We start from the raw sequence: 26714 nt of genomic DNA, 5'->3' as shown, positions 1-26714 counted from the left end.
TGGCTTCAGGAGAAGTCTCTGAATGTCCTTGAGTGGCCCAGCCAGAGCCAGGACTTGAACCCGATCTAACATCTCTGGAGAGAACTGAAAATAACTATGCAGCAACGCTCCCCATCCAACCTGACAGAGCTTSAGAGGATCTGCAGAGAAGAATGGGAGAAACTCCCCAAATACAGGTGTGCCAAGCTTGTAGCATCATGCCCAAGAAGACTCGAGGCTGTTATCACTGCCAAAGGTGCTTCAACAAAGTACTGACTAAAGGCTCTGAATACTTATGTTAATGTTATATGGAATTTTTTATACATTTGCAAACATTTAAAAAATATATATTTTTGCTTTGTCATTATGGGGTATTGTGTGTAGATTGTTTTATTTAACCTTAATTTAACTAGGCATGTCAGTTAAGAAAAAATCTTATTTACAATGACGGCCTACATGAGGGGAAAAAATATTTAATCAATTTTAGAATAAGGCTGTAACGTAACAAAACGTGGAAAAAGTCAAGGGGTCTGAATACTTCCCGAAAGCACTGTAATTGTTAGGATAACCTTATTTACTACGATTTTCATTTTTATTTTTTTTATTTTTTTGCACTCTTTATGAGATGCACACTGCAGAGAACACCAGAAGAAGAATTATCACAGTCAATTCTTGTAATGTTTGTTTGTGTCAAATAATCCCATAAGGGATGGATTTCCAACTGGCGATTTGACATGAAAATCCAATTTAATTCATTCATTGTAGCCACAAATGATGCATCCACTGTTGTCCACGGTCTCTGCCACTCATCTCCGCAAATGTAAGTGTTCTCGTCAAACAAGAAACTATTCACAGCTCTAGTTTTTCCAAACTTTTGTTGTGTTACTGCCTGAATTAAAAATGTATTAAATTGGGATTTTGTGTCACTGATCTACACACAATTCTCCATAATGTCAATTAAATAAAACATTTGTAAAACATTTTGTATTTTGTTAAGAATCTGAAATCTATTATGTCTATAACTATTCAACCCCTTTGTTATTGCAAACCTAAATAAGTTCAGGAGGAAAAATGTGCTTAACAAATCGCATAATAAGTTGCATGGACTCATTCTGTGTGCAATAATAGTGATTAACATAATTTTTTACCCATCTCTGTACCCCACATATACAATTATCTGTAAGGTCCCTCAATCAAGTAGTGAATTACAAGCACAGATTCAACCACAAAGACCAAGAGATTTTTCAATGCCTCGCAAAGAAGGGCACCTATTGGTAGATGTGTAAAAGAAATTAAAAGCAGAAGCTGAATATCCCTTTGATCATGGTGAAGTTATTAATTAGGCTTTGGATGGTGTATCAATACACCAAGCCACTACAAAGATACAGGCGTCCTTCCTATTTCAGTTGCCGGAGAGGAAGGAAACGACTCAGGGATTTCACCATTAAGTAATACTGCAAAACATTTCGTCCTGAATTTGGGCCAAATGCAAGATCACTGAGTACCACTCTTCATATTTTCAAGCATGGTGGTGGATGCATAATGTTATTGCTATGCTTGTCATCAGCAAGGACTAGGGAGTTTTCGGATAAAAAAGAAATGGAATACAGCTACAAGCACAGGTAAAATCCTAGAGGAAAACCTGGTTCAGTCTGCTTAACCATGATGACATTGAATATTCCTGATTGGCCTAGCTACAGTTTTGAATTAAATTGGCTTGAAAACCTGTGAAGACTTGAGAATGGCGTCTAGCCATGATCAACAATCAACTTGGCAGAGCTTGAAGAATTTTTTAAAGAATAAATGGGCAAATCTTGCACAATCCATGTGTGCAAAGCTCATAGAGACTTACCCAAAAAGACTCACAGCTGTAATTGCCGGCAAAGGTGCTTCTACAAGGTATTTACTCAGGGGTGTGAATAGTTGTGAAAATTAGATATTTCTGTATTTCATTTTCAATAGATTTGCAAAAATGTTGAAAAACATATTTTCACTTGGCCAGGGTCCCATCCAATGTACAGAAACATATGAAAGCAACTAATCACCTTGATGCTTTCTCTGTTAAATCTTCTAGACCCTGCTGTAAATCAAGAAGACAATAGCAGATAATCAACATTAATGTAGGGATATTAGATTGAATCCAATGTGAATCACAACTGTCTTCACTGGTGCAATGAACAAGACATCAAAATATTCTGGACATTCTTCCAAACACCGTTTTCCCGCACTGGCTGTTTTTGAATCGTATGCTATAGGCCTTTCACAACAGCTGATTGTCACTTGACTGTCATTGCGAAAAAAATATTTCCTGGATCAGCTAATGATTGACAATATCACTAGGCCTAACTAAACAGCTGGATACCAAATGTGCAACCAACAAGTAGGTCTACTACCCTACGCATAGCCTATTGAAGAATTCAAATCAAATGATATTTGTCACATGCGGCGAGTACAACAGGTGTAGTAGACCTTACAGTGAAATGCTTACTTACAAGCCTTTAACCAACAATGCAGTTCAAGAAACAGAGTAAATAAAATATTTACTAAATAAACTTAGGTTAAAAAAATCAACAACAAAAGAAATGTACATAACAATAACGAGGCTATATACAGGGGGTACCGGTACCGAGTCAATGTGCAGGGATAAAGTGTCTATAAATAGATAATAAACCATGAGTAGCAGAATTGTAAAAACAAAGGGGGAAGGTTCAATGTAAATAGTCCAGGTGACCATTTGATTAGTTTAGTTGTTCAGCAGTCTCATTGCTTGGGGGTAGAAGCTGTTAAAAAGCCTTTTGGTACTAGACTTGGCGCTCCGGTACCGCTTGCAGTGCAGTTGCAGAGAGAACAGTCTATGACTTGGGTGACTGGAGTTTAAAAAAAAAAATTGGGCCTTCCTCTGACACCGCCTAGTATATACAGTGGAAGTCAGAAGTTTACATACACTTATATTGGAGTCATTAAAACTTGTTTTTCAACCACTCCACAAATGTCTAGTTAACAAACAATAATTTTGGCAAGTTGGTTAGGAAATCTACTTTATGCATGACACAAGTAATTTTTCCAACAATTGTTTACAGACAGATTATTTCACTTATAATTCACTGTATCACAATTCCAGTGGGTCAGAGTTTACATCCACTAAGTTGACTGTGCCTTTAAACAGCTTGGAATATTCCAGAAAATTAGGTCATGGCTTTAGAAGCTTCTGATTAGGCTAATTGACATCATTTGAGTCAACTGGAGGTGTACCTGTGAATGTAGTTCAAAGGCCTACCTTCAAACGCTGTGCCCCTTTGCTTGAGATCACGGGAAAATCAAAAGAAATCAACCAAGACCTCAGAAAAATAATTGTCAACCTCCACAAGTCTGGTCCATCCTTGGAAAGCAATTTCCAAATGCCTGAAGGTACCACGTTCATCTGTACAAACAATAGTATGCAAGTATAAAAAACATGGGACCACGCAGCCGTCATACTGCTCAGGAAGGAGACGCGTTCTGTCTCCTAGAGATGAACGTACTTTGGTGCGAAAGTGCAAATCAATCCCAGAACAACAGCAAATGACCTTGTGAAGATGCTGGAAGAAACAGGTACAAAAGTATATATATCCACAGTAAAAACGAGTCCTATATCGACATAACCTGAAAGGCCGCTCAACAAGGAAGCAGCCACTGCTCCAAAACCGTCATAAAAATGCCAGACTACAGTTTGAACCTGCACATGGGGACAAATATACTTTTTGGAGAAATGTCCTCTGGTCTGATTAAACAAAAATAGAACTGTTTGGCCATAATCACCATCCTTATGTTTGGAGGAAAAAGGGGAATGCTTGCAAGGTGAAGAACACCATCCCAACCGTGAAGCACGGGGGTGGCAGCATCATGTTGTGGGGGTGCTTTGCTGCAAGAGGGACTGGTGCACTTCACAAAATAGATGGCTGCATGAGGAAAGAAAATTGTGGATTTATTGAAGCAACATCTCAAGACATCAGTCAGGAACTTAAATCTTGGTCACAAATGGGTATTCATAATGGACAATGACCCCAAACATACTTATAACGTTGTGGCAAAATGTCTTAAGGACAACAAAGTCAAGGTATTGGAGTGGCAATCACAAAGCCCTGACCTCAATCCCATAAAAAATGTGTGGGCAGAACTGAAAAAGTGTGTGCGAGCAATGAGGCCTAAAAACCTGACTCAGTTACACCAGCTCTGTCAGGAGGAATGGGCCAAAATGTACCCAACTTATTGTGGGAAGCTTATGGAAGGCTGCCCAAAACGTTTGACCCAAGTTAAACAATTTAAAGGCAATGTTACCAAAAGCTACTTGAGTGTATGTAAACTTCTGACCCACTGGGATTGTGATGAAAAAAATAAAAGCTGAAATAAATCATTAATAATAATAATAACTATTCTGGCATTTCACATTCTTAAAATAATGTGGTGATCCTAACTGACCTAAGACAGGGAATTTTTACTAGGATTAAATGTCAGGAATTGTGAAAAATTCTGTTTAAATGTATTTGGCTAAGATGTATGTAAACTTCCGACTTCAACTGTAGGTCCTGGATGTCAGGGAGCTTAGCCCCCATACGCACTACCCTCTGTAGCGCCTTCCGGTCAGATGCCGAGAAGTTGCCATACCAAGCGTTAATGCAACCTGTCAGGATACTCTTAATGGTGCAGCTGTAGAACCTTTTGAGGATCTGGGGACCCATGCCAAATCTTTTCAGTCTCCCGAGGGGGAAAATGTGTTGTCGTGCCCTCTTCACAATGGTCTTGGTGTGTTTGGACCATGATAGTTTGTTGGTGATGTGGACACCAAGGAACTTGAAACTCTCGACCCGCTCCACTTCAGTCCCATCGATGTTAATGGGGGCCTGTTCGGCCCTTCTTTCCTATAGTCCACAATCAGCCCCTTTGTCTTGCACACATTGATCAGAGAGGTTGTTGTCCTGGCACCACACTGCCAGGTCTCTGACCTCCTCCCTATAGCCTGTCTTATAGTTGTCGGTGATCAGGCCTACCACTGTTGTGTCGTCAGCAAACTTAATGATTGTGTTGGAGTAGCGGGTGGTCATGCAGTCGTGGGTGAACAGGGAGAACAGGAGGGGACTAAGCACGCACCCGAGGGGCCCCAGCGTTGAGGATCAGCGTGGCAGATGTGTTGTTGCCTACCCTTGTCATCTGGGGGCAGCCCGTCAGGAAGTCCAGGATCCAGTTGCAGAGGGAGGTATTTAGTCCCAGGGTCCTTAGCTTAGTGATGAGCTTTAAGGGCACTATGGTGTTGAACGCTGAGCTGTAGCTAAAGAACAGCATTCTCACATAGGTGTTCCTTTTGTCCAGATGGGAAAGGGCAGTGTGGAGTGCGATTGAGATAGTGTCATCTGTGGATCTGTTGGGGCGATACGCGAATTGGAGTGGGTCTTGGGTTTCTGGCATGATGGTGTTGTGAGCCATGACCAGCCTTTCAAAGCACTTATTTCAGACTCGGCCAGAGAGAGGGTGAAAATGTCAGTGAAGACACTTGCCAGTTGGTCCGCGCATTCTTTGAGTACACGTCCTGGTAATCAGTCTGGCCCCGCGGCTTTGTGAATGTTGACCTGTTTAAAGGTCTTGCTCACATCGGCTACGGAGAGCGTGATCACACAGTCGTCCGGAACAGGTGTTGCTCTCATGCATGCTTCAGTGTTGCTTGCCTCACGCAAGTTAGGGGACTCTTTTGATAAGAAACATTCAATTTTGCAATTGCATACATCATTTTGGGATTTGTGTGCTCATGAAAAAATATTATAATATGGCATTGCCTAAAATATTAATATGAACATTTGATGAAGTGTTGCTACAGTTAATAGTGTACCATCTCATACTTTTGTCCCACTGATGGCCCATAAGGGGTCGATGGGTTTCGTATTCAGAAAAGCTTTCATAACATTCACACCTAGCCTACTGGTCAATCAGCTCACAGTCGTCTGGACACGTTCCTTTGTGAAGTGCAGGTCAGTCATATTTCCGTCTCCTTTTCATATAGGAAAAATGCAACAGGAAGCCTATTGATAAAGACTTTGCATAGGCTATTGGTGCCAATCACTATAACTTTGCTAGTTAGAGCCTAATGCTAGCTAGCTAACATTGAACCTGGTTGGTTAGCTCCCAGCATATTCATGCAGGGTAGTAACAACATGATTTGGCACTATGTTCATTGTTGTTTAACTAGCTAATGTTAGCTGGCTGGCTCGTTAGCTAACGTTACGTGTTTGATCTTACACGTTGTTTACCTAGCTAGGTTCATTATTTACCTAGCTAGCTAGCTTCATGTCTTAAGCTAAAGTGTACAACACCCATTGAATATGGCCGGTGTCAGTAACGTCGGCAAAAAAGCACAATGAAATTGTTGCCAGCAGTGCTGGTTCGGCTGTTTTCATATTATCCAGAGGTAAACAAATCATCGGCCAGAGTGTCAAGCCTGCGCTCTGAACGCTCAGAGAGCGAAACGAGATGGGTGGGGCTAAAGCTTAAGAGGGTGTGAACGATACTGAATGGGTGTAGACAAAGAAGAGCTAAGAAACTGTAGCAGCAGGATCACAGTACACCTGAAAAAACAACAAACACCAAGTCTCAAAAACAATTCAAGCTTCTGCAAAGGGAAACAGAAAACACACGTCTTTTAAAGGGGAAATCATAATGAGTAATAGAACACACCTGAGTGTCATAATTGTCTCTAGGATGGTCTCTGCCGCCCTCTGGTGACAGGTGGAACTATAACAGTTTCCCCCCTTCTCCCTTCTATGAGCTGCTCCAGCCGCGGAGCCAGGTTGACCACCCCGTAGTTGGTTGAAATCTCGAACAAGTCCTGGATCCAGGATGTCCCGGGCAGGAACCCACGTCCGCTCCTCAGGGCCGAAGCCCTCTATGTCCAACAGGTACTGCAGGGTACCTCGGACTCAACGAGCCTCCAACAGAAGCCGGACAGTTAAGCAGGACGACCATCAACAAGTCGAGGGGGCAGAGAGGCAGGGACTGGTCCTTACAAGCTTGAAACAGGAGACATGGAAGGATGGACATACCCTTATATACCTGGGAAGCTGGATACGATTCTCCCCAATTTCGTGGTATCCAATTGGTAGTTACAGCTGTTTCATCGCTGCAACTCCATACGGACTCAGGAGAGGCGAAGGTCGAGAGCCGTGCATCCTCCGAAACACAACCCAACCAAGCCGCACTGCTTGTTGACACAATGCTCACTTAACCCGGAAGCCAGCAGCACCAATGTGTCGGAGGCAACACTGTGCACCTGGCGACCGTGTCAGCGTGCACTACGCCCGGTCCGCCACAGGACTCGCTAGTGTGCGATGGGACAAGGACATCCCTGCTGGCCAAACCCTCCCCTAACCCGGATGACGCTGGGCCAATTGTGCGCCGCCCCATGGGTCTCCCGGTCGTGGCCGGCTGCGACAGAGCCTGAAACCAAACTGACACTAAAACGGCGAGAGTCCAGTGGACGAGTTCGGCACTGTGTTGTGAGCATACTCCATCCAGACGAGGAACTTTCGCCAGTTGCTGTCCTGGGTGGAGACAAAACAGAGGAGAAACTTCTCCAGCTTCTGGTTCGGACCGCTTCGTTTTCCCATTCAACTGTGGGTGGAACCCAGAGGAGAGACTCACCGACTCCCCCAACAGGGAGAAGAAGGCTTTCCAATAACTGCCAAGGGCTCCCGGTTGCCTGCATCGTAGTTGTGTTCCACTGGCGAGAAAGGCGCATGGGTGCAGTTTTTTGTCCTCCTCGTTCCGCTGTGAAAGTACCGCCCCTGCTCCGGTGTCTGTGGTAGAGGTGGACGCCTCGACGCGACGAGTAGGATCAGGATGAACGAGGGTGGGTCCGGAGGTGAAACATCCCTTGAGCTCCATGAATGCCCTGTCAGCCTAGAGAGTCCAGCAAAAACGGGTATGGGACTTGCGGGTTAGGACCGGAAGAGGCGCTGCCACCGCACCAAAGTTGCGTATAAAACAGACCACTGGACCTGCTTGAGTGAGGTGGGACGGGGCCAGTCAGCGACGGCCTCAACCTTAACGGGGTCCATTCTGCAGTAGAGATAATGTGACCTGGGAAAGAAACTTGGAATACCTGGAACTCACACTTCTCTATCTTGAAATATAGTTGACTCTGCAGGAGGCGCATCACAGGACTTGGCGGACGTGCAGTATGTGTTCCGGAAGGGTCTTGGAGAAGATCAGGATGTCATCGAGGTAAACAAAGACGAACCGATTCAACATATCCCTAAGATTGTCAATGACCAATGCTTGAAAGATTGCTGGTCGATAATTTGAAGGGCATGACTAAATACTCATAGTGACCACTAGGGGTGTTAAAGGCAGTTTTCCACCTCCTTCTCTGATTCTCACAAGATTGTAAGTTTTGCGGAAGTCAAGTTTGGTGAAGAATTGGGCCCCTTGGGCAAACTCCAAGGCGGCGGATCTCAGGGGTAGAGGGTAACGATTCTTGATAGTAATCTGGTTCAGCTCTATGTAATCGATGCAAGGATGCAGGCCTCCATCCTTCTTACCCACGAAGAAGAAGCCTGCACCAGCTGGGGATGTAGAGGGGCGAATTAAACCTGCCTCTAGCGACTCCCGGATGTAAATTGTCCATGACTGCTGCTTCAGGGGTTGAAAGGGAGTACAGACGGCCCCGGGGAGGTGTGGAGCCGGGAAGGAGTTCCATGGCACAGTCGTATGTACGAATGGCGGGAAGGGTGGTGGCTTGCCTCTTACTGAAGACCTCCTGGAGGTCGAAGTATTTGGGAGGGAGAGCGGAAAACTCTTGGTCTTCAATGGATGCAGGAGGACACGGCGAGGCTCTTAGTGGGGGTCTTAGAGATTTAGTCCTTACCCCAGTCTAGTAGGTGTCCCGTGGACCAGGATAATAGCGGGTTATGTAGCGCTAGCCAGGGGTACCCTAGGATAAGGGGGTTCTTGAGAGCAGACATCAAAAGAAAACTAAGAGTCTCTGAGTGTTTCACCCCAACCTGCAGTAGAATGGGCTTGGTCTGATATTCCACCTGACCGGAGCCAATGTGGCGTCCATCGAGGGCTTGAATCTGCAGAGGGATGGGACATTTCACGCAAATCCCCTGAAATTCACATTTCAAAAATTATCTCCAGCCCCTGAGTCTACGAAGGCTTGAATATGGTGCTCACGGTTGTCCCAGTGGAGGGTTGCGGGTAGTGACAGACGGTGACTGGGTAGCCGGGGGGGTAACTGCACAGCTCATCAGGGTCTCCACTTGTCCTTGCGTTTCGCGTCAGATCTGGGCATGTAGCACGGACATGAAAGAGACCTCCGCAGTAGAGGCAGCAGCCTTCACACATGTGCCTGTCCCGCTCCTGTGGGCTCAGACGTGTGCGTCCCATCTGCATGGGCTCCTCAATGCTGGAGTCGGAGGGCTTGGGGTGCTCAGGAAACCGGGACAATGGTCCTCTCCCAGTTCCCGAGGCAAATTCATCCTTGATGGAGTTAGACAAACCCTGGTGGCCGCTTCTCGTCCGCCGACTGGGTGGTTGAAGACTCATCGCAGCTCAGCAGTGAAGGCTAATATAGAGCTGCAGGATGGTGGCTGCTGTTCCCACACCGCCACTGCCCACGCCAGGGCCTTGCAAGAGAGTAGAGAGATGATGTAGGCAATCATGGCCCGATCGGTGTGAAATGAGGAGGACTGTACACACCTTGTTTCTAGGATGGTCTCTGCCGCCCTCTGGTGACATTTATATGTGCACGTCTTAATTTATTTTACTTTATTTTATGTACAGTGCCAGTCAAAAGTTTGGACACACCAACTCATTCCAGGGTTTTTATAATATTTTTGCTATTTTCTACATTGTAGAATAATAGTGAAGACATCAAAACTATGAAATAGCACATACGGAATCATGTATTAACCAAAAAAGTATTAGAAAATATATTTTGATATATAATATATATTTGAGATTCTTCAAAGAAGCCACCATTTGCCTTGATGACAGCTTTGCACACTCTTGGCATTCTCTCAACCAGCTTCATGGAGGTAGTCACTTGGAATACATTTAAATTAACAGGTGTGCCTTGTTAAAAGTTAATTTGTGCTCAAATAAGCAAAGAAAAACGACAGTCCATTATTTTAAGATATGAAGGTCAGTCAATCAGGAAAATTTCAAGAACTTTGAAAGTTTCTTCAAGTGCAGTCCCAAAAACCATCAAGCGCTATGATGAAACTGGCTCTCATGAGGACCGCCACAGGAAAGGAAGACAGAGTTGCTGCAGAGGATAAGTTCATCAGAGTTTCCAGCCTCAGAACCCCAAATAAGAGACGAGTCACCTCTTCACTGTTGACGTTGAGACTGGTGTTTTGTGGGTACTATTTAATGAAGATGCCAGTTGAGGACTTGTGAGGCGTCTGTTTCTCAAACTAGACACTCTAACGTACTTGTACTCTTGCTCAGTTGTGCATCGGGGCCTCCCACTCCTCTTTCGATTCTGGTTAGAGCCAGTTTGCGCTGTTCTGTGAAGGATGTAGTACACAGCGTTGTACGAGACCTTCAGTTTCTTGGCAATTTCTAGCATGGAACAGCCTTCCTTTCTCAGAACAAGAATATACTGACGAGTTTCAGAAGAAAGTACTTTGTTTTTCTGGCCATTTTGAGCCTGTAATCGAACCCATAAATGCTGATGCTCCAGATACTCAACTAGTCTAAAAAAGGCCAGATTTATTGCTTCTTTGATCAGCACAACAGTTTTCAGCTGTGCTAACATAATTGCAGAAGGGTTTTCTAATGACCAATTAGCCTTTTAAAATGATAAACTTGGATTAGCTAACACAACGTGCCATTGGAACACAGGAGTGATGGTTGCTGATAATGGACCTCCGTATGCCTATGTAGATATTCCATTAAAAATCAGTCGTTTCCAGCTTCAATAGTCATTTACAACATTAACAATGTCTACACTGTATTTCTAATCAATTTGATGTTATTTTAATGGACAAAAAAATTGCTTAAAAAAAAAAAAAAAAAGTACATTTCTAAGTGACCCCAAACTTTAACGGTAGTGTATATACATGTTTTTGTTGTACTTTACCCCTTTTTCTCCACAAATTCGTGATATCCAATTGGTAGTTACAGTCTTGTCCTATCACTGCAACTCCCGTACGGACTCGGGAGGCGAAGGTCGGGAGCCATGCGTCCTCTGAAACATGACCCTGCCAAGCCACGCTGCTTCTTGACACACTGCTCGCGTAACCTGGAACTCGGAGGAAACAACGTACAACTGGCGACCGAAGTCAGCTTGCAGGCCCCCGATATGCCACGAGGAGTCCCTAGAGCGCGATGGGACAAAGAGATGCCGGGCCAGCCAAACCCTCCCCTAACCTGGACGACGCTGGGCCAATTGTGCACCGCCTCATTGGTCTCCCGGTCAAGGCCGGCTGTAACACAGCCTGGGATCGGACCTGGGCCACTCGGGAGACCCTAATTAATGTATTAATTATTTATTCTGTCTGAAAGGAAGGCAAAGAATGCAGCACATTTTATTAATTTATTTTATACAATATTCTTCACATATAAACAAATTTATAAACAATATTCTGCTCATATGAAGACATTTATTTTAGAGCATAAGTGAACCAATATATGAGAACCTTCAGACAGGTTTAACTTCTTTGGGGTAGGGGGCAGTATTTTCACGTCCGGATGAAAAGCGTGCCCAGAGTAAACTGCCTGCTACTCAGGCCCAGATCCTAGGATATGCATATCATTAGCAGATTTAGATAGAAAACACTCTGAAGTTTCTAAAACTGTTTGAATGATGTCTGTGAGTATAACAGAACTCATATGGCAGGAAAAAACCTGAGAAAAATCCAACCATGAAGTGGGAAATCTTAGGTTTGTCGTTTTTTAACTCTTGGCCTATCAAATACACAGTGTCTATGGGGTCGTGTTGCACTTCCTAAGGCTTCCACTAGATGTCAACAGTCTTTAGAACCTTGTTTGATGCTTCTACTGTAAAATGGGGCCGAATGAGAGGGGAATGAGTCTGAGGTCTGCCAGAATGCCTTGAGCTCGTGACGTCGTTCACGTGAGAGCGAGCTCTGTTCCATTGCTTCCATTGCTTTTCTACAGATAAAGGAATTCTCCGGTTGGAACATTATTGAAGATTTATGTTAAAAACATCCTAAAGATTGATTCTATACTTCGTTTGGTATGTTTCTACGTACTGTAATATGACTTTTCGTCTGAACTCTTACCTGGACCTGCCCGCGCGTCGTGAGTTTAGATTGTGTACTGAACGCGCAAACCCAAGAAGGAGTGAATTGGGACAATAAATTATGGACTTTATTGAACAAATCAAACATTTATTGTGGAACTGGGATTCCAGGGAGTGCATTCTGATGAAAATCATCCAAGGTAAGTGAATATTTATAATGCTATTTCTGACTGCTGTTGACTCCAACATGGCGGATATTCTCTTGGGTTGTGTTGGTCTCTGAGCGCCGACTCAGATTATTGCATACACACAAAACATGAACACACAAGCTGACAGTGCTCTTTCTCTGTTTAGCACCAGCACAGTCTCTAAAGCAGAAGAGGAATGGCAGATTATTGCTCTGCCAACGGGTAAATCAGAAGACGATGATACATTGAATGGACACAGTGTGTGTGTTGTGTGTGTGTGTTGTGTGTGTGTGTGTGTGTGTGTGTGTGTGTGTGTGTGTGTGTGTGTGTGTGTGTGTGTGTGTGTGTGTGTGTGTGTGTGTGTGTGTGTGTAGTGTGTGTGCGCGCGCGCGCGCGTGTGTGTGTGTGTGTGTGGCCTCTGTCGTTCTGTTGTTCTCCCCAAGACCCAATCCTGTGAGACTGCAATAAGAGAAAACAATAAACCAACTACAACCCACCCCTAAAAATAAGACCGTATTACGGTATTAAACCCTCTGGAGTCACACGATGACGTCATTTAGAATATTGAAAAGCTCCCTGTGTGTTTATGCTAGAGACTTACCGTTTCTTATAGTGGCTGCAACTCAATCCCCTCTTTCCGCCGATATAAAGTTTTCCCCCATTTACTAACATGGGCTTGTGAAAGCGGCCTTTTTCTAAACACGAGAGGATCCGGACAAGAAAATCCTAAAACAATTGTTGTCTGTAAAACCCGAAAAGTGTGAGCTACAAACTCATGTCACCACCATTGAAAGATTAGACTCTCACTAACAATGCAATGTTGGTTGTTTGGCTCTATGATATTCACAAGCTTTACGGCATTCGTCTGAACTCTGTAGCGGATTTCCTCATTTGGAAGAGGTCTTCTCACAAAACCGACTGTGCAGACCGAACCGTTGGAGCTAAAAACTAATATGTCACCATAACCCGAAAAGGGAGACTCTCATGAAAACAAAGGTGTTGGTTGTTCTGCTCTGCGATGCAGAAAAGCTTCAAGGGAGTTGTCTGAAGGTAACCCAGAAGCGAGCTGTAAAAATTGCAAACTGCATAGGGGGTAAAATGTGCCACAAATGACATGACCAAACATTGGTCAAAATGTATTTTTTTCAGAGTTTTCTTATATCGCTCAGATATAGGATAGACACTTCAGAACCTTGTTGCTTAGGAGTTTTTTTTTTTTACTGTCTGTTTTGCCATGTACAAATGTGTTATTCAATGCGTTTCTATGGGCTATAGCAGTGAAGGCCACATTTAATGTTTCATCAAATCATGTTTTATATATATTTTTTATAATTACAAGGGTCCTAAAATTCTAAATGAAATGGCTAAATGATTCATTTTATGACCATCCTAAAAAAAATCCATATGTTAGCTTAGTAGATATTGTCATCTAAGGGTTTAGTTAACAGACAACGTTGGCCCTCCTAGACCCATCACTCTGAGAATACACTCCAGTCACTAGGAGAGCTGTAAATAGTTTTACTAATCCATTGTAAAGGCTTTAAAAAGGACTCTGTATTGAGGAAAAGCAATTAAGCGATCTGAATATCCCTCTGCTTGGCTTCAGCAAAAGTGTGGGGGGGTCATTTCACCCCCAAGCAGGCAGAGTATTGCTGAATCAAGGCTGTGTGCAGTTGCTATCCATTGTTAATGCCAAGGGGACACCGGTCCATTCAGAGCACATTCCAGGAGTGCACCTCTCTGCAGACCTAATACAGGCGGGTTGGCATAACACTGGCGTGCAAATCTCTCTCACAGTCCATTATTTGATGGACTGTGGCAGAGAGCACTGATGTCAAATCTAGCAGCATTTTTGCCATTATCACAGAGATGGATTGTTCTCGGCTCACAGAGCTCGAGCCAGTCTTTTTGCTTTTTTCCCTCAGTGTCTGGAGCCAGAGTCTGCTCCCAGCCAGGGCTGGAGCCCAGATAGCACTCTGTCTGTCTGCCTAGGCCTGGTCTGGTAATCTTATCTGACAGGACGGGCCCAGGAACCCGGTGGTGTTAAAAAACACATTAAACTGAGTCCACACCACTCAACTCATCTCGTAGGCTTAGATAAATCTCTCAGTAAAGCTCTCTCCCCTGGTGTGGTTATCCATAGAGTGGGGGAGGAGTGAGAGTGTTGGCTACTGCAGTGAAGATACAGAGAGATAAAGCCATAGAGACATAGAGATGGAGGCTGACTGGTTGTCTGTAACTCTGACACCCATCGCATGTTAGCCTCAAAACTTGGCTAGTAGCACCATGTAGGACTGATTGACTCTAGTCTGTTCATCTGCAGTGTCTGTCGACATGGGAACATTTATCTGTATAGCCCTCACCCACGGCACAGACAGGGCTGGAAAGGGATCAGAGGCTACAGCTGTGTCTCAAATGGCACTATTCCTTACAACGGGCACATAGTGCACTACTTTTGACTAGAGCCCTATGGGAATAGGGTGCCATTCTAGGATGCAGCCTATACATCTCATACATACTATACATCTATAATACATTTATTGCCATCTATATATAATTAGGGTTACAGGGGTTGAGAAAGATCAGGGGCATTACATCTAGGAGAGGCTTGGAGAGAAAGTAGTTCAATATTTCAATATTATACTGTCAGCTGACAGCCACGTCTTCCAGAGCCTGGTTAATACGTGCCATCCAATCAAGGAGACCTGCTGATGCTGAGACCTAATGTGTATCCCAAATGGCACCCTATTACCTATATAGTACACTACTTTTGACCAGGTCCCATAGGACTCTGGTCAAAAGTAGTGCACTGTGTAGGGAATAGGGTGTCATTTGGGATGTACACCCTACTTTCCTCCTTGAGATCATAGAGTAGGGATGGATTTTTCTCACCCACCCGTATTCAATCTAAAAGCCTCCACTCACCTGGGGCAGTGGTGCTACTGTGATGTCACTAGCCTGTCATGTCACGTTAGAGCTGAGTTCACCAACTTCAATTATTCAAGGTGGATGAATCCTCTGAATTTAGATATTCATATGTTCATACAAGAAAGTATGTACTTGGAGTGGGGATTTTGAAAATATGATGTATGGATATTAAAAATTTAATGTGTAATTTTTACACAGGAAAGGGACAACTTGCCAAAGTGTATTAGAATGTTAGGAGACCGTTGAAACCATACAATACTAAAGCACCTATTTCTCAGGTTAAGGGATAACTAACTTAGAGTGCTTTAAATGTCTAACAACAATCAAGAATTTAACTAAATAAGGGCAGTGAAAAATAAGTGAAGAGAATTACCATGTCAGAAACAACCTGTAGGGAAACCTCCAACACCAACACTTCCTGATATTAGGCAAGCAGTTATAGATTGAGATGAATCCGCTGGCTGGTTATAATAGCCAGGTTAACAGTGAATGTTGTCTCTCCATGGCTGAATACAGGGTCTTGATCACTAGGCATGACACAGAAGAACATTTTCCGAAACAGGAAGGCACTGAATTTTCGTTTTCCATAACACAATGTTTTTGAAACGTTTTGCTACGGTGTGCCCAAATTAACAGAGCCCAGGATGTGTCCAGGATGCATTTAGAATCTTGAGAATTTTGATCTAGTTAGCAGCCAGTCCAAATTCCCTGTTATTGTGTCCACAGTCTCTGTGTCCTACTGAACTGTTATGGTGCTGTACTCCTACATCTCAGCCACATAGGAGTCACTACTGGGAAGACCATTGACCCAATGGAAAATATTGAGGGACGGTTTCTCGGACACAGATTATGAAGCATGTTCAACTGAGATTCTACCTTGGAATTTATTAATAACCTTAAACCAGATTCAACTGGTAATTAAATGTTTCTATAGGCTATTGACGTGATGGCGTAGCAGTCGGACGTGTGTTTTGTCTTGTCCCGTGTAAATAATCGTTTTCCTCGTTTTTTCCGTTTATATTTTAATCTCACTTTCCATCTACGGACTGAATATACTCTCCTGCAACCCCCAACACCCAATGTGGTACGGATCTGCTATTTTTATACTTTAGAACCGGAACCCCCATCAGAAGCTAGCCAGCTAACTAACTACTAGCTAGTTATCAGTTAGTCACTGCTAGTGGTCTTTACCGTTAACTCGGACACCAGCCAGCCTCAGCTTGGTCAATACATGCCAGTCTTGCACACCGATATCAACCCAGAGAATATCGGACTGCTTTTTCTCTACCAAATCTCCAGATTACTACCGCAAGCTCTGGACCTTTACACCGGATCAGATAGCTAGCTGCAATCTGAGTGGCTACTCCTGGCTAACGTCTCTGTCCCGAAGCAAGCAACAGTTAGCCTTGAGCTAGCCTCGAGCTAGGCCAATCTCCCGGCTAGCCGAAGAGTCCTCCGGCTAATTCTTGTGCTACAATACATATTTTGCCAATTGGCCTGGACCTTTTTTTGCCGACACAGAGCCCTGCCAATCCATCACAACTGGTCTAAATCAGCTACAAGCTAATTTAGCCATTTTTTGCCACTGCTAGCAGCTTTTACCTTCTGCACAGACACCAGCCCTGTTATTAGCCTGGATATTACTCACCAATTTACCAGCATCGGACTGTCTCTCGACAACGCCGGATTCCTGCCGTAATCCCTGAGCCACTACTTCTATCCTCACAGCTAGCTTGCAGCTAGCGCAGCTACCCACTGCCACGAAGCTAGCACCAGTTAGCAAACACAATTCTACAATTCACAACCTCTCTTTCGCCATCGCCATCCGGCTTGGATTCTCTGTCGACACGACCACGTCTGGTTGCAGACGAATACCCACCCGCTGTGGCCTCAACCGGCTTCGTCTGAGCAGACCCCTCCGTCTGAGCAGACCACCCCCCGGGCTACTAACTTTAAACGCCGCGTGCTAGCTTAGTGGAGGCCTCCCTGCTCCATCTACGGCTGCCCCTGGACACTATGATCACTTGGCTACATAGCTGATGCCTGCTTGACTGTCCATTAATTCACGGTACTCCATTCTGTTTATTTTGTTTATCTGTCGCTCTGTGCTTTAACTCAGGATCTGTGTGTAGTTAATCCGACCCTCTCTGCCTAGTCGTCGCATTTTTACCTGTTGTTGCTGTGTTAGACTAGCACCCTGTTATTCCTGCTGTTATCTTACCGTTGTTTTAGCTAGCTCTCCCAATCAAGACTGCAATCACTTTATGCCTTATTGTAGTCTCTCTCAAATATCAATATGCCTTGCATACTGTTGTTCAGGCTAGTTATCATTATCATTGTTTTGGTTGCAATGGACCCCGTAGTTCCACTCTCGTCACCTCTGATACCCAGCCTTTTCCCACCCCCACACATCGGACTCACCATTATGACCAGCATACCAGAGATACACCTCTATCTTATCATCACCAGTGCCTGGGCTTGCCTCTGCGCTCGTACCGTCGCCTCCACCATACCCTGCTCTGCGCATTATGCCTATGAATCACTTCTACACGCCACTATATACGTCTCGCCCTTTTAGAATCTCTTTTCTCCCAACGCTCTAGCGCGACCACGTTTGAAGCCTTTAGCCACCCTCATCCTACTACTCGTCTGTTCCTCGGTGATGAGTGGAGGTAAACCCAGCCCTGCATTCCCAGTCACCCTCATTTGTTGACTTCTTGATCAAAAAAGCCTTGGCCTCATGCATGTCAACATCAGAAGCCTCCTCCCTAAGTTTGTTTTACTCACCGCTTTAGCACACTCTGCCAACCCTGATGTCCTTGCCGTGTCCAAATCCTGGCTTAGGAAGGCCACCAAAAATTCTGGGATTTCCATACCCAACTATAAACACTTTCCGTCAAGACTAGAACTGCCAAAGGGGAGGAGTTGCAATCTACTGCAGAGATAGCCTGCAAAGTTCTGTCATACTTCCAGGTCTATGCCCAAACAGTTCGAACTTTCTAATTTTAAAAATTAACCTCTCCAGAAATAAGTCTCTCACTGTTGCCGCCTGCTACCGACCCCCCTCAGCTCCCAGCTGTGCCCTGGACACCATCTGTGAATTGATCGCTCCCATCTAGCTTCAGAGTTGTTCTGTTAGGTGACCTAAACTGGGATATGCTTAACACCCCGCAGTCCTAAAATCCAAGCTTGATGCCCTCAATCTCACACAAATCATCAAGAACCCACCAGGTACACCCTAAATCCGTAAACATGGCACCCTAATAGACATTATCCTGACCAACCTGCCCTCCAAATACACCTCTGCTGTCTTCAATCAAGATCTCAGCGATCACTGCCTCATGCCTGTATCCGCGGTCAAACGACCACCCCTCATCACGTCAAACGCTCCCTAAAAACATTCTGCGAGCAGGCAGGCTGACAATCTGGACCCCCTATTCTAAACTGTCCGCCCCATTGTCGCACCCCCTATTACCAGCCTGTTCAACCTCTCCTTCGTATCATCTGAGATCCCCAAGGATTGGAAAGCTGCCGCGGTCATCCCCCTCTTCAAAGGGGGAGACACCCTGGACCCAAACTGTTACAGACCTATATCCATCCTGCCCTGCCTATCTAAGGTCTTCGAACCAAGTCAACAAACAGATCACTGACCTCGAATCCCACCGTACCTTCTCCGCTGTGCAATCCGGTTCCGAGCCAGTCACGGGTGCACCTCAGCCACGCTCAAGTACTAAACGATATCATAACCGCCATCGATAAAAGACATTACTGTGCAGCCGTCTTCATCGACCTGCCAAGGCTTTCGACTCTGTCAATCACCATATTCTTATCGGCAGACTCAGAGCCTCGGTTTTTCTAATGACTGCCTTGCCTGGTTCACCAACTACTTTGCAGACAGAGTTCAGTGTGTCAAATCGGAGGCATGTTGTCCGGTCCTCGGCAGTCTCTATGGGGTACCACAGGGTTCAATTCTCGGCCGACTCTCTTTCTCGGTATACATCAATGATGTTGCTCTTGCTGCGGGCGATTCCCTGATCCACCTCTACGCAGACGACACCATTCTAATACTTCCGGCCCTTCCTTGGACACTGTGCTATCTAACCTCCAAACGAGCTTCAATGCCATACAACACTCCTTCCGTGGCCTCCAACTGCTCTTAAACGCTAGTAAAACCAAATGCATGCTTTTCAACCTTCGCTGCCTGCACCCGCACGCCCGACTAGCATCACCACCCTGGACGTTCCGACCTAGAATATGTGGACATCTATAAGTACCTAGGTGTCTGGCTAGACTGCAAACTCTCCTTCCAGACTCATATCAAACATCTCCAATCCAAAATCAAATCAAGAATCGGCTTTCTATTCCGCAACAAAGCCTCTTCACTCACGCCGCCAAACTTACCCTAGTAAAACTGACTATCTACCGATCCTCGACTTCGCGATGTCATCTACAAAATAGCTTCAATACTCTACTCAGCAAACTGGATGCAGTTTATCACATGCCATTCGTTTTGTTACTAAAGCACTATACGACCCACCACTGCGACCTGATTGCCCTAGTCGGCTGGCCCGCTACATGTTCGTCGTCAGACCACTGGCTCCAGGTATCTACAAGGCTATGCTAGGTAAAGTGCCGCCTTATCTCAGTTCACTGGTCACGATGGCTACACCCACCCGTAGCACGCGCTCCAGCAGTGTATCTCACTGATCATCCCTAAAGCCAAAACCTCATTTGGACGCCTTTCCTTCCAGTTCTCTGCTGCCTGCGACTGGAACGAATTGCAAAAATCTCGTGAGTTGGAGACTTTTATCTCCTCAACAACTTTAAAAATCTGCTATCCGAGCAGCTAACGATCGCTCAGCTGTACATAGTCCATCTGTAAACTACCCACCCAATTACCTACCTCACCCCCCATACTGCTTTTATTTATTTACTTTTCTGCTCTTTTGCACACCAGTATCTCTTTCGCACATGATCATCTGATGATTTATCACTCCAGTGTTAATCTGCTAAATTGTAAATTCGATTATTGCCACCTCATGCCTTTTGCACACATTGTATATAGATTCTCTTTTTTTTCTACCATGTTATTGACTTGTTTATTGTTTACTCCATGTGTAACTCTGTGTTGTCTGTTCACACTGCTATGCTTTATCTTGGCCAGGTCGCAGTTGCAAATGAGAACTTGTTCTCAACTAGCCTACCTGGTTAAATAAAGGTGAAATAAAATAAAAAAATTGTTCTCTCTCATTATTAGTCCCCTGGCTACCTTGTGTTTTTAGGCTGTCGTGATTTTGTTTTATATGGTAGGACTTCACTCGCATAAAAACTGTGGATGGAAACGTGGTTAGTGAAATGGATTCACAAAGTTTGGAGTCAAATAAAAATCCCTTGAAGTTTAAACCAGTGGTCAAAGTCTGTCTGTTGGCTGTGACTGCAGCTTGAGCCGTGGAGGCGAATGCAAACGAGAGTCAACCGCTCGCTGTCTCTAGGTACAGTCTCCTTCCTTTAGATTTCACAGTAGTTTTTTTTACGTCTGGTGACTTTTTTCTCTGCTTGGCACCGTTTTAAACTGATAAAAGACAGATGAAAAAATATGATATAAAAACTGTGAACGTATGTGGGGGAGAACACGAGCGGGAGAAGGTGGGAGGCAGAAACTGCTGACACTAGGTAAACAGTGTAAAAATTTCAGAGCAGAGTGTGTGAAACTAAGCAGCTCCACCATGAGCGCTTCTGTCAGAGTTCCCCTCACACCGATAACAATTAGAGCGACTGAACACCCTCATTATTTATTGAGAGGTGAGTACACAGGACTGATTGAAAACAAAAAAGGAAAAGAGGAAAAGAACAGCAAGAGCAATGGTAAATACTCGAGAAAGAGAAGAGAGAAGAGATAAAAAGGCTATGGATTTGTAGCAATAGTGTGATTTGACCCGGAGGCCATTGATCAAGTGGTTGATAGAAACCAGAACAGTTTGGGGTTTCATTCAGATTGCTGAGGAAATCAAAACCTTTAAAAAGGGGTTGATGAGGGAACTGGGTAGAAACATGAGAAGCATTCCAATCAGCCCAAATTAGCAACAGGCACTCAAATAAAGTCAGAGTCAAATTAGCATAATTGGGGCACCACGATGCAATGGGGCAAAAAAAGTATCCTTACCTGGGAGCCTGGTCTTGTGCTGCCAGTGACAATGTTGACAGGAACTGCAAAGAACAAGAGAAAAAAAGAGAAAAAAAATCACAAATCAAAACGTGACACTGAAATCACTTGCTTATTTATTTACCCTTTATTTAACTAGGCAAGTCGAGCCATTTAGACTGGTTGATGGCAATGTACACCAAAGATATCTATTGCCCCGAGGGCTTCACGGTCTGCTCAGTATAGAGGAACCTGCCTAATGAAACATCATTGGGGCCCATCGTAGCAGGATATTTAACAGTCCCCTCAGGGAGGAAGCTCTTTCCTGTGTGTGTGTGTATGTGTTGGGTTTCTGATAGTACTGTTGATGAACCCCATTCCGTACAAATTTGCACAACCGCGGCATTCAAACGAGGCTGCAATGAAAACTAATAGGACTGTAGCGACTGTGTTGGCATCAAAAGCTGGAGTGTGAACTACGTTTCTATTCAAGCGTTGATTGACATGGTAATAGCCCGATAGTATTGGAGAAAAGTTGAAAAAAACTGACCCCTCTGACGCTGTACGTTAAATTGTGACGTGTCATGACGTAACGTACAGCACGCATTATGCAACTCATTATGTGTCGTACTGCCTATTTCCATCAGGTGTAGAACAGGGTAAGGGGAGAAACCTAGTTAATTGTACAACTGAATGCATTAATGTTTTGCGTCATCACTGCAAGCCATCGTGACTCTCAAAAGCTGCTGTTTACTTCTGAAGATAACTTTAGCGCCGCCCTAAAAACCCACCCTAAAAAACAGATTCAAATTCCACACAAACCTTCAAAAAAATAAGGTAAATTGTACGTTACAGCGCGATGTACAAAAGTGCGTTAGCTGACTATACGCGGTGTGTGTRCACCACCATTCATCTATGAAAGTTTGTAATTAGACCATGGAGAGCCTATATCTCATTTTAACGCTATCGATTAAAAGTAAAAGGGGCCTTCGCATCAGGATTCCCAAAAAAGGATCAAAACAGCAGTTTGGAGAATACATTTCTACACTGGTCAATTAGACATTAGCAGGCTGCTGTGTGTGTGTAGGGGCTACTAACAGCTTCAGATCTAAATGTATGCTCCTGGATATCCATAAAAAAACAATAAAGACAACTGTGCCGTCTTGTTTGCTGAATATAAGGATATTGAAATGATTTATACTTTTACTTTTGATACTTAAGTATATTTTAGCAATTACATTTACTTTCGATACTTAAGTAGACATTTACTCAATTAGTTAATTTTCTATTAACCTGTCTGGGAACCCCTCGCCAACAGCCAATGAAATTGCAGGGCGCCAAATTCAATCAACAGAAATCTCATAAATCAAATTTCTCAAACATACAAGTATTAGGCACCATTTTAAAGATACAATTCTCGTTAATCCAGCCACAGTGTCTGATTTCAAAAAGGCTTTACAGCCAAAGAGAGTTGTCACAAAAATAAATATAGATAAAATTAATCACTAACCTTTGATGATCTTCATCAGATGACACTCATAGGACTTCATGTTACACAATACATGTATGTTTTGTTCGATAAAGTGAATATTAATATCCAAAAATCTAATTTTACATTGGCGTGTTATGTTCAGTGGTTCCAAAACATGCGGTAATTTTGCAGAGAGCCACATCAATTCACAGAAATACTCATAATAAACATTGATAATAGATACAACTATTATACATGGAACTTTAGATAAACGTCTCCTTAAAACTTCTTATGGATAGGGGGCAGCATTTTCACAATTGGATGAAAAGCATGCCCAGAGTAAACTGCCTCCTACTCAGTCCCAGATGCTAATATATGCATATTATTAGTAGTATTGGATAGAGAACACTCTGAAGTTTATAGAACTGTTTGAATTATGTCTGTGAGTATAACAGAACTCATATGGCAGGCTAAAACCTGAGAAGAAATCCAACCAGGAAGTGAGAAATCTGAGGTTGGCGATTTTCAACTCATCGCCTATTGAAAACAGTAGGATATGGATCTGTTTGCACTTCCTACGGCTTCCACTAGATGTCAACAGTCTGTAGAACCTTGAATGAAGCTTCTACTGTGATGTGAAGCCGGATGAGAGGGGACTGAGTCAGTGGTCTGGCAGAGAGCCAGGTCCTGGTCATGCACATTCCACATGATATCGCCTTGCGTTCCATTACTTCTATAGACACAAAGGAATTCTCCGGTTGGAACATTATTGAATATTTATGATAACAACATCCTAAAGATTGATTCTATACTTAGTTTGACAAGTTTATTCGACCTGTAATATACCTTTTTGAAGTTTTCGTCCGACGTTCGCCTGGACCTGCACGAGCGTTTGGATTTGTGTACTAAACGTGCTAACAAAAGTAGCTACTTGGACCTTTGTGACCCTTCCTCCAAGCTACTCAATACTGCCCCTGCAGCCATAAGAAGTTAAAGATCGGTACCAATATATCTGTAAAAGCCAAAAAAGGCCAACATCAGCAGATAATATCGGTCAACCGATATATCAGTCTGGCTTTAGTTTGTGCCTAGTGAACACAACCCTGGTCTGAAATAAACATCATCCATGGCCATGGTACAGTGTATCTCTACTAAATTATTGACAAGGTTCGGTTCTCTTCAAATTAAAACAGTGTATGCATGCAGCCTCGAGAATAGGCCACTAGTTATAGTAGGCATAAGCCAGTAACGACACGAATGGTGTGGGGGCTGTCTTTGGCAAAGTGGGTGGGGTTATATCCTGCCTGTGTTGCCCTGCCGGGTGTATCATCGGATGGGGCCACAGTGTCTCCTGACCCCTCCTGTCTCAGCCTTCCAGTATTTATGCTGCAGTAGTTTGTGTCGGGGGCTAGGATCAGTCTGTTATATCTGGAGTATTTCTCCTGTGTTATCCAGTGTCCTGTGTGAATTTAAGTATGCTCTCTCTAATTCTCTCTTTCTTTCTCTCTCTCGGAGGACCTGAGCCCTAGGACCATGCCTCAGGACAACCTGGCATGATGACTCCTTGCTGTCCCCAGTCCACCTGGCCGTGCTGCTGCTCCAGTTTCAACTGTTCTGCCTCGGGCTATGGGACCCTGACCTGTTCACCGGACGTGCTACCTGTCCCAGACCTGCTGTTTTCAACTCTCTAGAGACCGCGAAGCGGTAGAGATACTCAATGATCGACTATGGAAAGCCAACTGACATTTACTCCTGAGGTGCTGACTTGTTGCACCCTCGACAACTACTGTGATTATTATTATTTGACCATGCTGGTCATTTATGAACATTTTAACATCTTTGCCATGTTCTGTTATAATCTCCACCCGGCACAGCCAGAAGAGGACTGGCCACCCCTCGTAGCCTGGTTCCCTCTAAGTTTCTTCCTAGGTTTTGGCCTTTCTAGGGAGTTTTTCCTAGCCACCGTGCTTCTACACCTGCAATGCTTGCTGTTTGGGTTTAGGCTGGGTTTCTGTCCAGCACTTTGAGATATTAGCTGATGTAAGAAGGGCTATATAAATAAATTTGATTTGAAAATTAGATTTGAATAGACCAGAAATAAAAACAAAAACAGGCCAATTTCCTCAACATATACAAATGTCTCACCACAGGCACAAGAATACATTTACTGGTGTGGTGTAGTAGAGTGCAAGCAGCATACTCTGTGTGTGTATGTGTGTGTGTGTGTGTGTGTGTGTGTGTTGTGTGTGTGTGTGTGTGTGTGTGTGTGTGTGTGTGTGTGTGTGTGTGTGTGTGGGTGTGGTCTCTCTCTCTGTGTGTCTCTCTCTGTGTGTCTCTCTCTGTGTGTCTCTCTCTGTGTGTCTCTCTCTGTGTGTCTCTCTCTGTGTGTCTCTGTGAATGTATCTCAGGGACACCAACCTTAATGAAAATTGGTTTTCCAAAGAGGGAACTAGACATCATTTTTCTATTACAAGGCACTTACAAGGATGTAAGGATAGAATTGTAAAGCTAGATCAAGATAAAATTAAAGTAGTCAACCCGAGACTCAAATCAAATCAAATCAATCAAATCAAATTTATTAGTCACATACACATGTTAGCAGATGTTAATGCGAGTGTAGCGAAATGCTTGGCTTCTAGTTCCGACAATGCAGTAATAACCAACAGTAATCTAACCTAACAATTCCACGCCACTACCTTACACACACACACAAGTGTGAAGGGAAAAATATGTACATAAAAGAATATGGATGAGTGGTGGTACAGAACGGCATGGCAGATGCAGTAGATGGTATAGAGTACGGTATATACATGATTGAGATGAGTACTGTAGGTATGTAAACATAAAGTGGCATAGTTTAAAGTGGCTAGTGTACAGTATTGCATAAAGATGGCAAGATGCAGTAGATGATATAGAGTACAGTATATACATATGAGATGGGTAATGTAGGGTATGTAAACATTGTATTAAGTGGCATGCTTAAAGTGGCTAGTGGTACATTTTACTAATTTCCATCAATTCCCATTTTTAAAGTGGCTGGAGTTGAGTCAGTATGTTGGCAGCGGCCGCTAAATGTTAGTGGTGGCTGTTTAACAGTCTGATTGGCCTTGAAGATAGAAGCTGTTTTCAGTTTTTTCTTCTCGGTCCCTGCTTTGATGCACCTGTACTGACCTCGCCTTCTGGATGATAGCGGGGTGAACAGGCAGTGCTTGGGTGGTTGTTGTCCTTGATGATCTTTATGGCTTCCTGTGACATCGGGTGGTGTAGGTGTCCTGGAGGGCAGTAGTTTGCCCCTGGTGATGCGTTCTGCAGACCTCACTACCCTCTGGAGAGCCTTACGGTTGTGGCGGAGCAGTTGCCGTACCAGGCGGTGATACAGCCCGACAGGATGCTCTCGATTGTGCATCTGTAGAGTTTGTGAGTGCTTTGGTGACAAGCCGAATTTCTTCAGCCTCCTGAGGTTGAAGAGGCGCTGCTGCGCCTTCTTCACAACGCTGTCTGTGTGGGTGGACCAATTCAGTTTGTCCGTGATGTGTACACGAGGAACTTAAAACTTTCCACCTTCTCCACTACTGACCCGTCGATGTGGATAGGGGTGCTCCCTCTGCTGTTTCCTGAAGTCCACAATCATCTCCTTTGTTTTGTTGACGTTGAGTATGAGGTTATTTTCCTGACACACACTCCGAGGGCCCTCACCTCCTCCCTGTAGGCCGTCTCGTCGTTGTTGGTGACAAGCCTACCACTGTAGTGTCATCCGCAACTTGATGATCG

General features: G+C 44.1%; 1 protein-coding gene across 2 annotated transcripts in view; it reads right to left on the bottom strand.

Annotated features, from left to right (window-relative positions):
• The window catches only part of b3glcta (beta 3-glucosyltransferase a), a 147301-nt gene that overhangs the window by 94963 nt on the left and 25624 nt on the right, over positions 1-26714 (bottom strand). For both annotated transcript variants that reach the window (XM_024135322.2, XM_024135321.2), the window contains exon 2: positions 21494-21537. In XM_024135322.2, the coding sequence (XP_023991090.1) occupies positions 21494-21537 (44 nt within the window). The remainder of the gene's footprint in view (positions 1-21493; positions 21538-26714) is intronic.

The sequence above is a fragment of the Salvelinus sp. IW2-2015 genome, unplaced genomic scaffold (genome assembly GCF_002910315.2).
Source record: "Salvelinus sp. IW2-2015 unplaced genomic scaffold, ASM291031v2 Un_scaffold285, whole genome shotgun sequence".
NCBI classification, from domain to species: domain Eukaryota; kingdom Metazoa; phylum Chordata; class Actinopteri; order Salmoniformes; family Salmonidae; genus Salvelinus; species Salvelinus sp. IW2-2015.
Note: the sequence above shows the minus strand (reverse complement) of the source record. Positions and strands in the feature narration are given on the sequence as shown.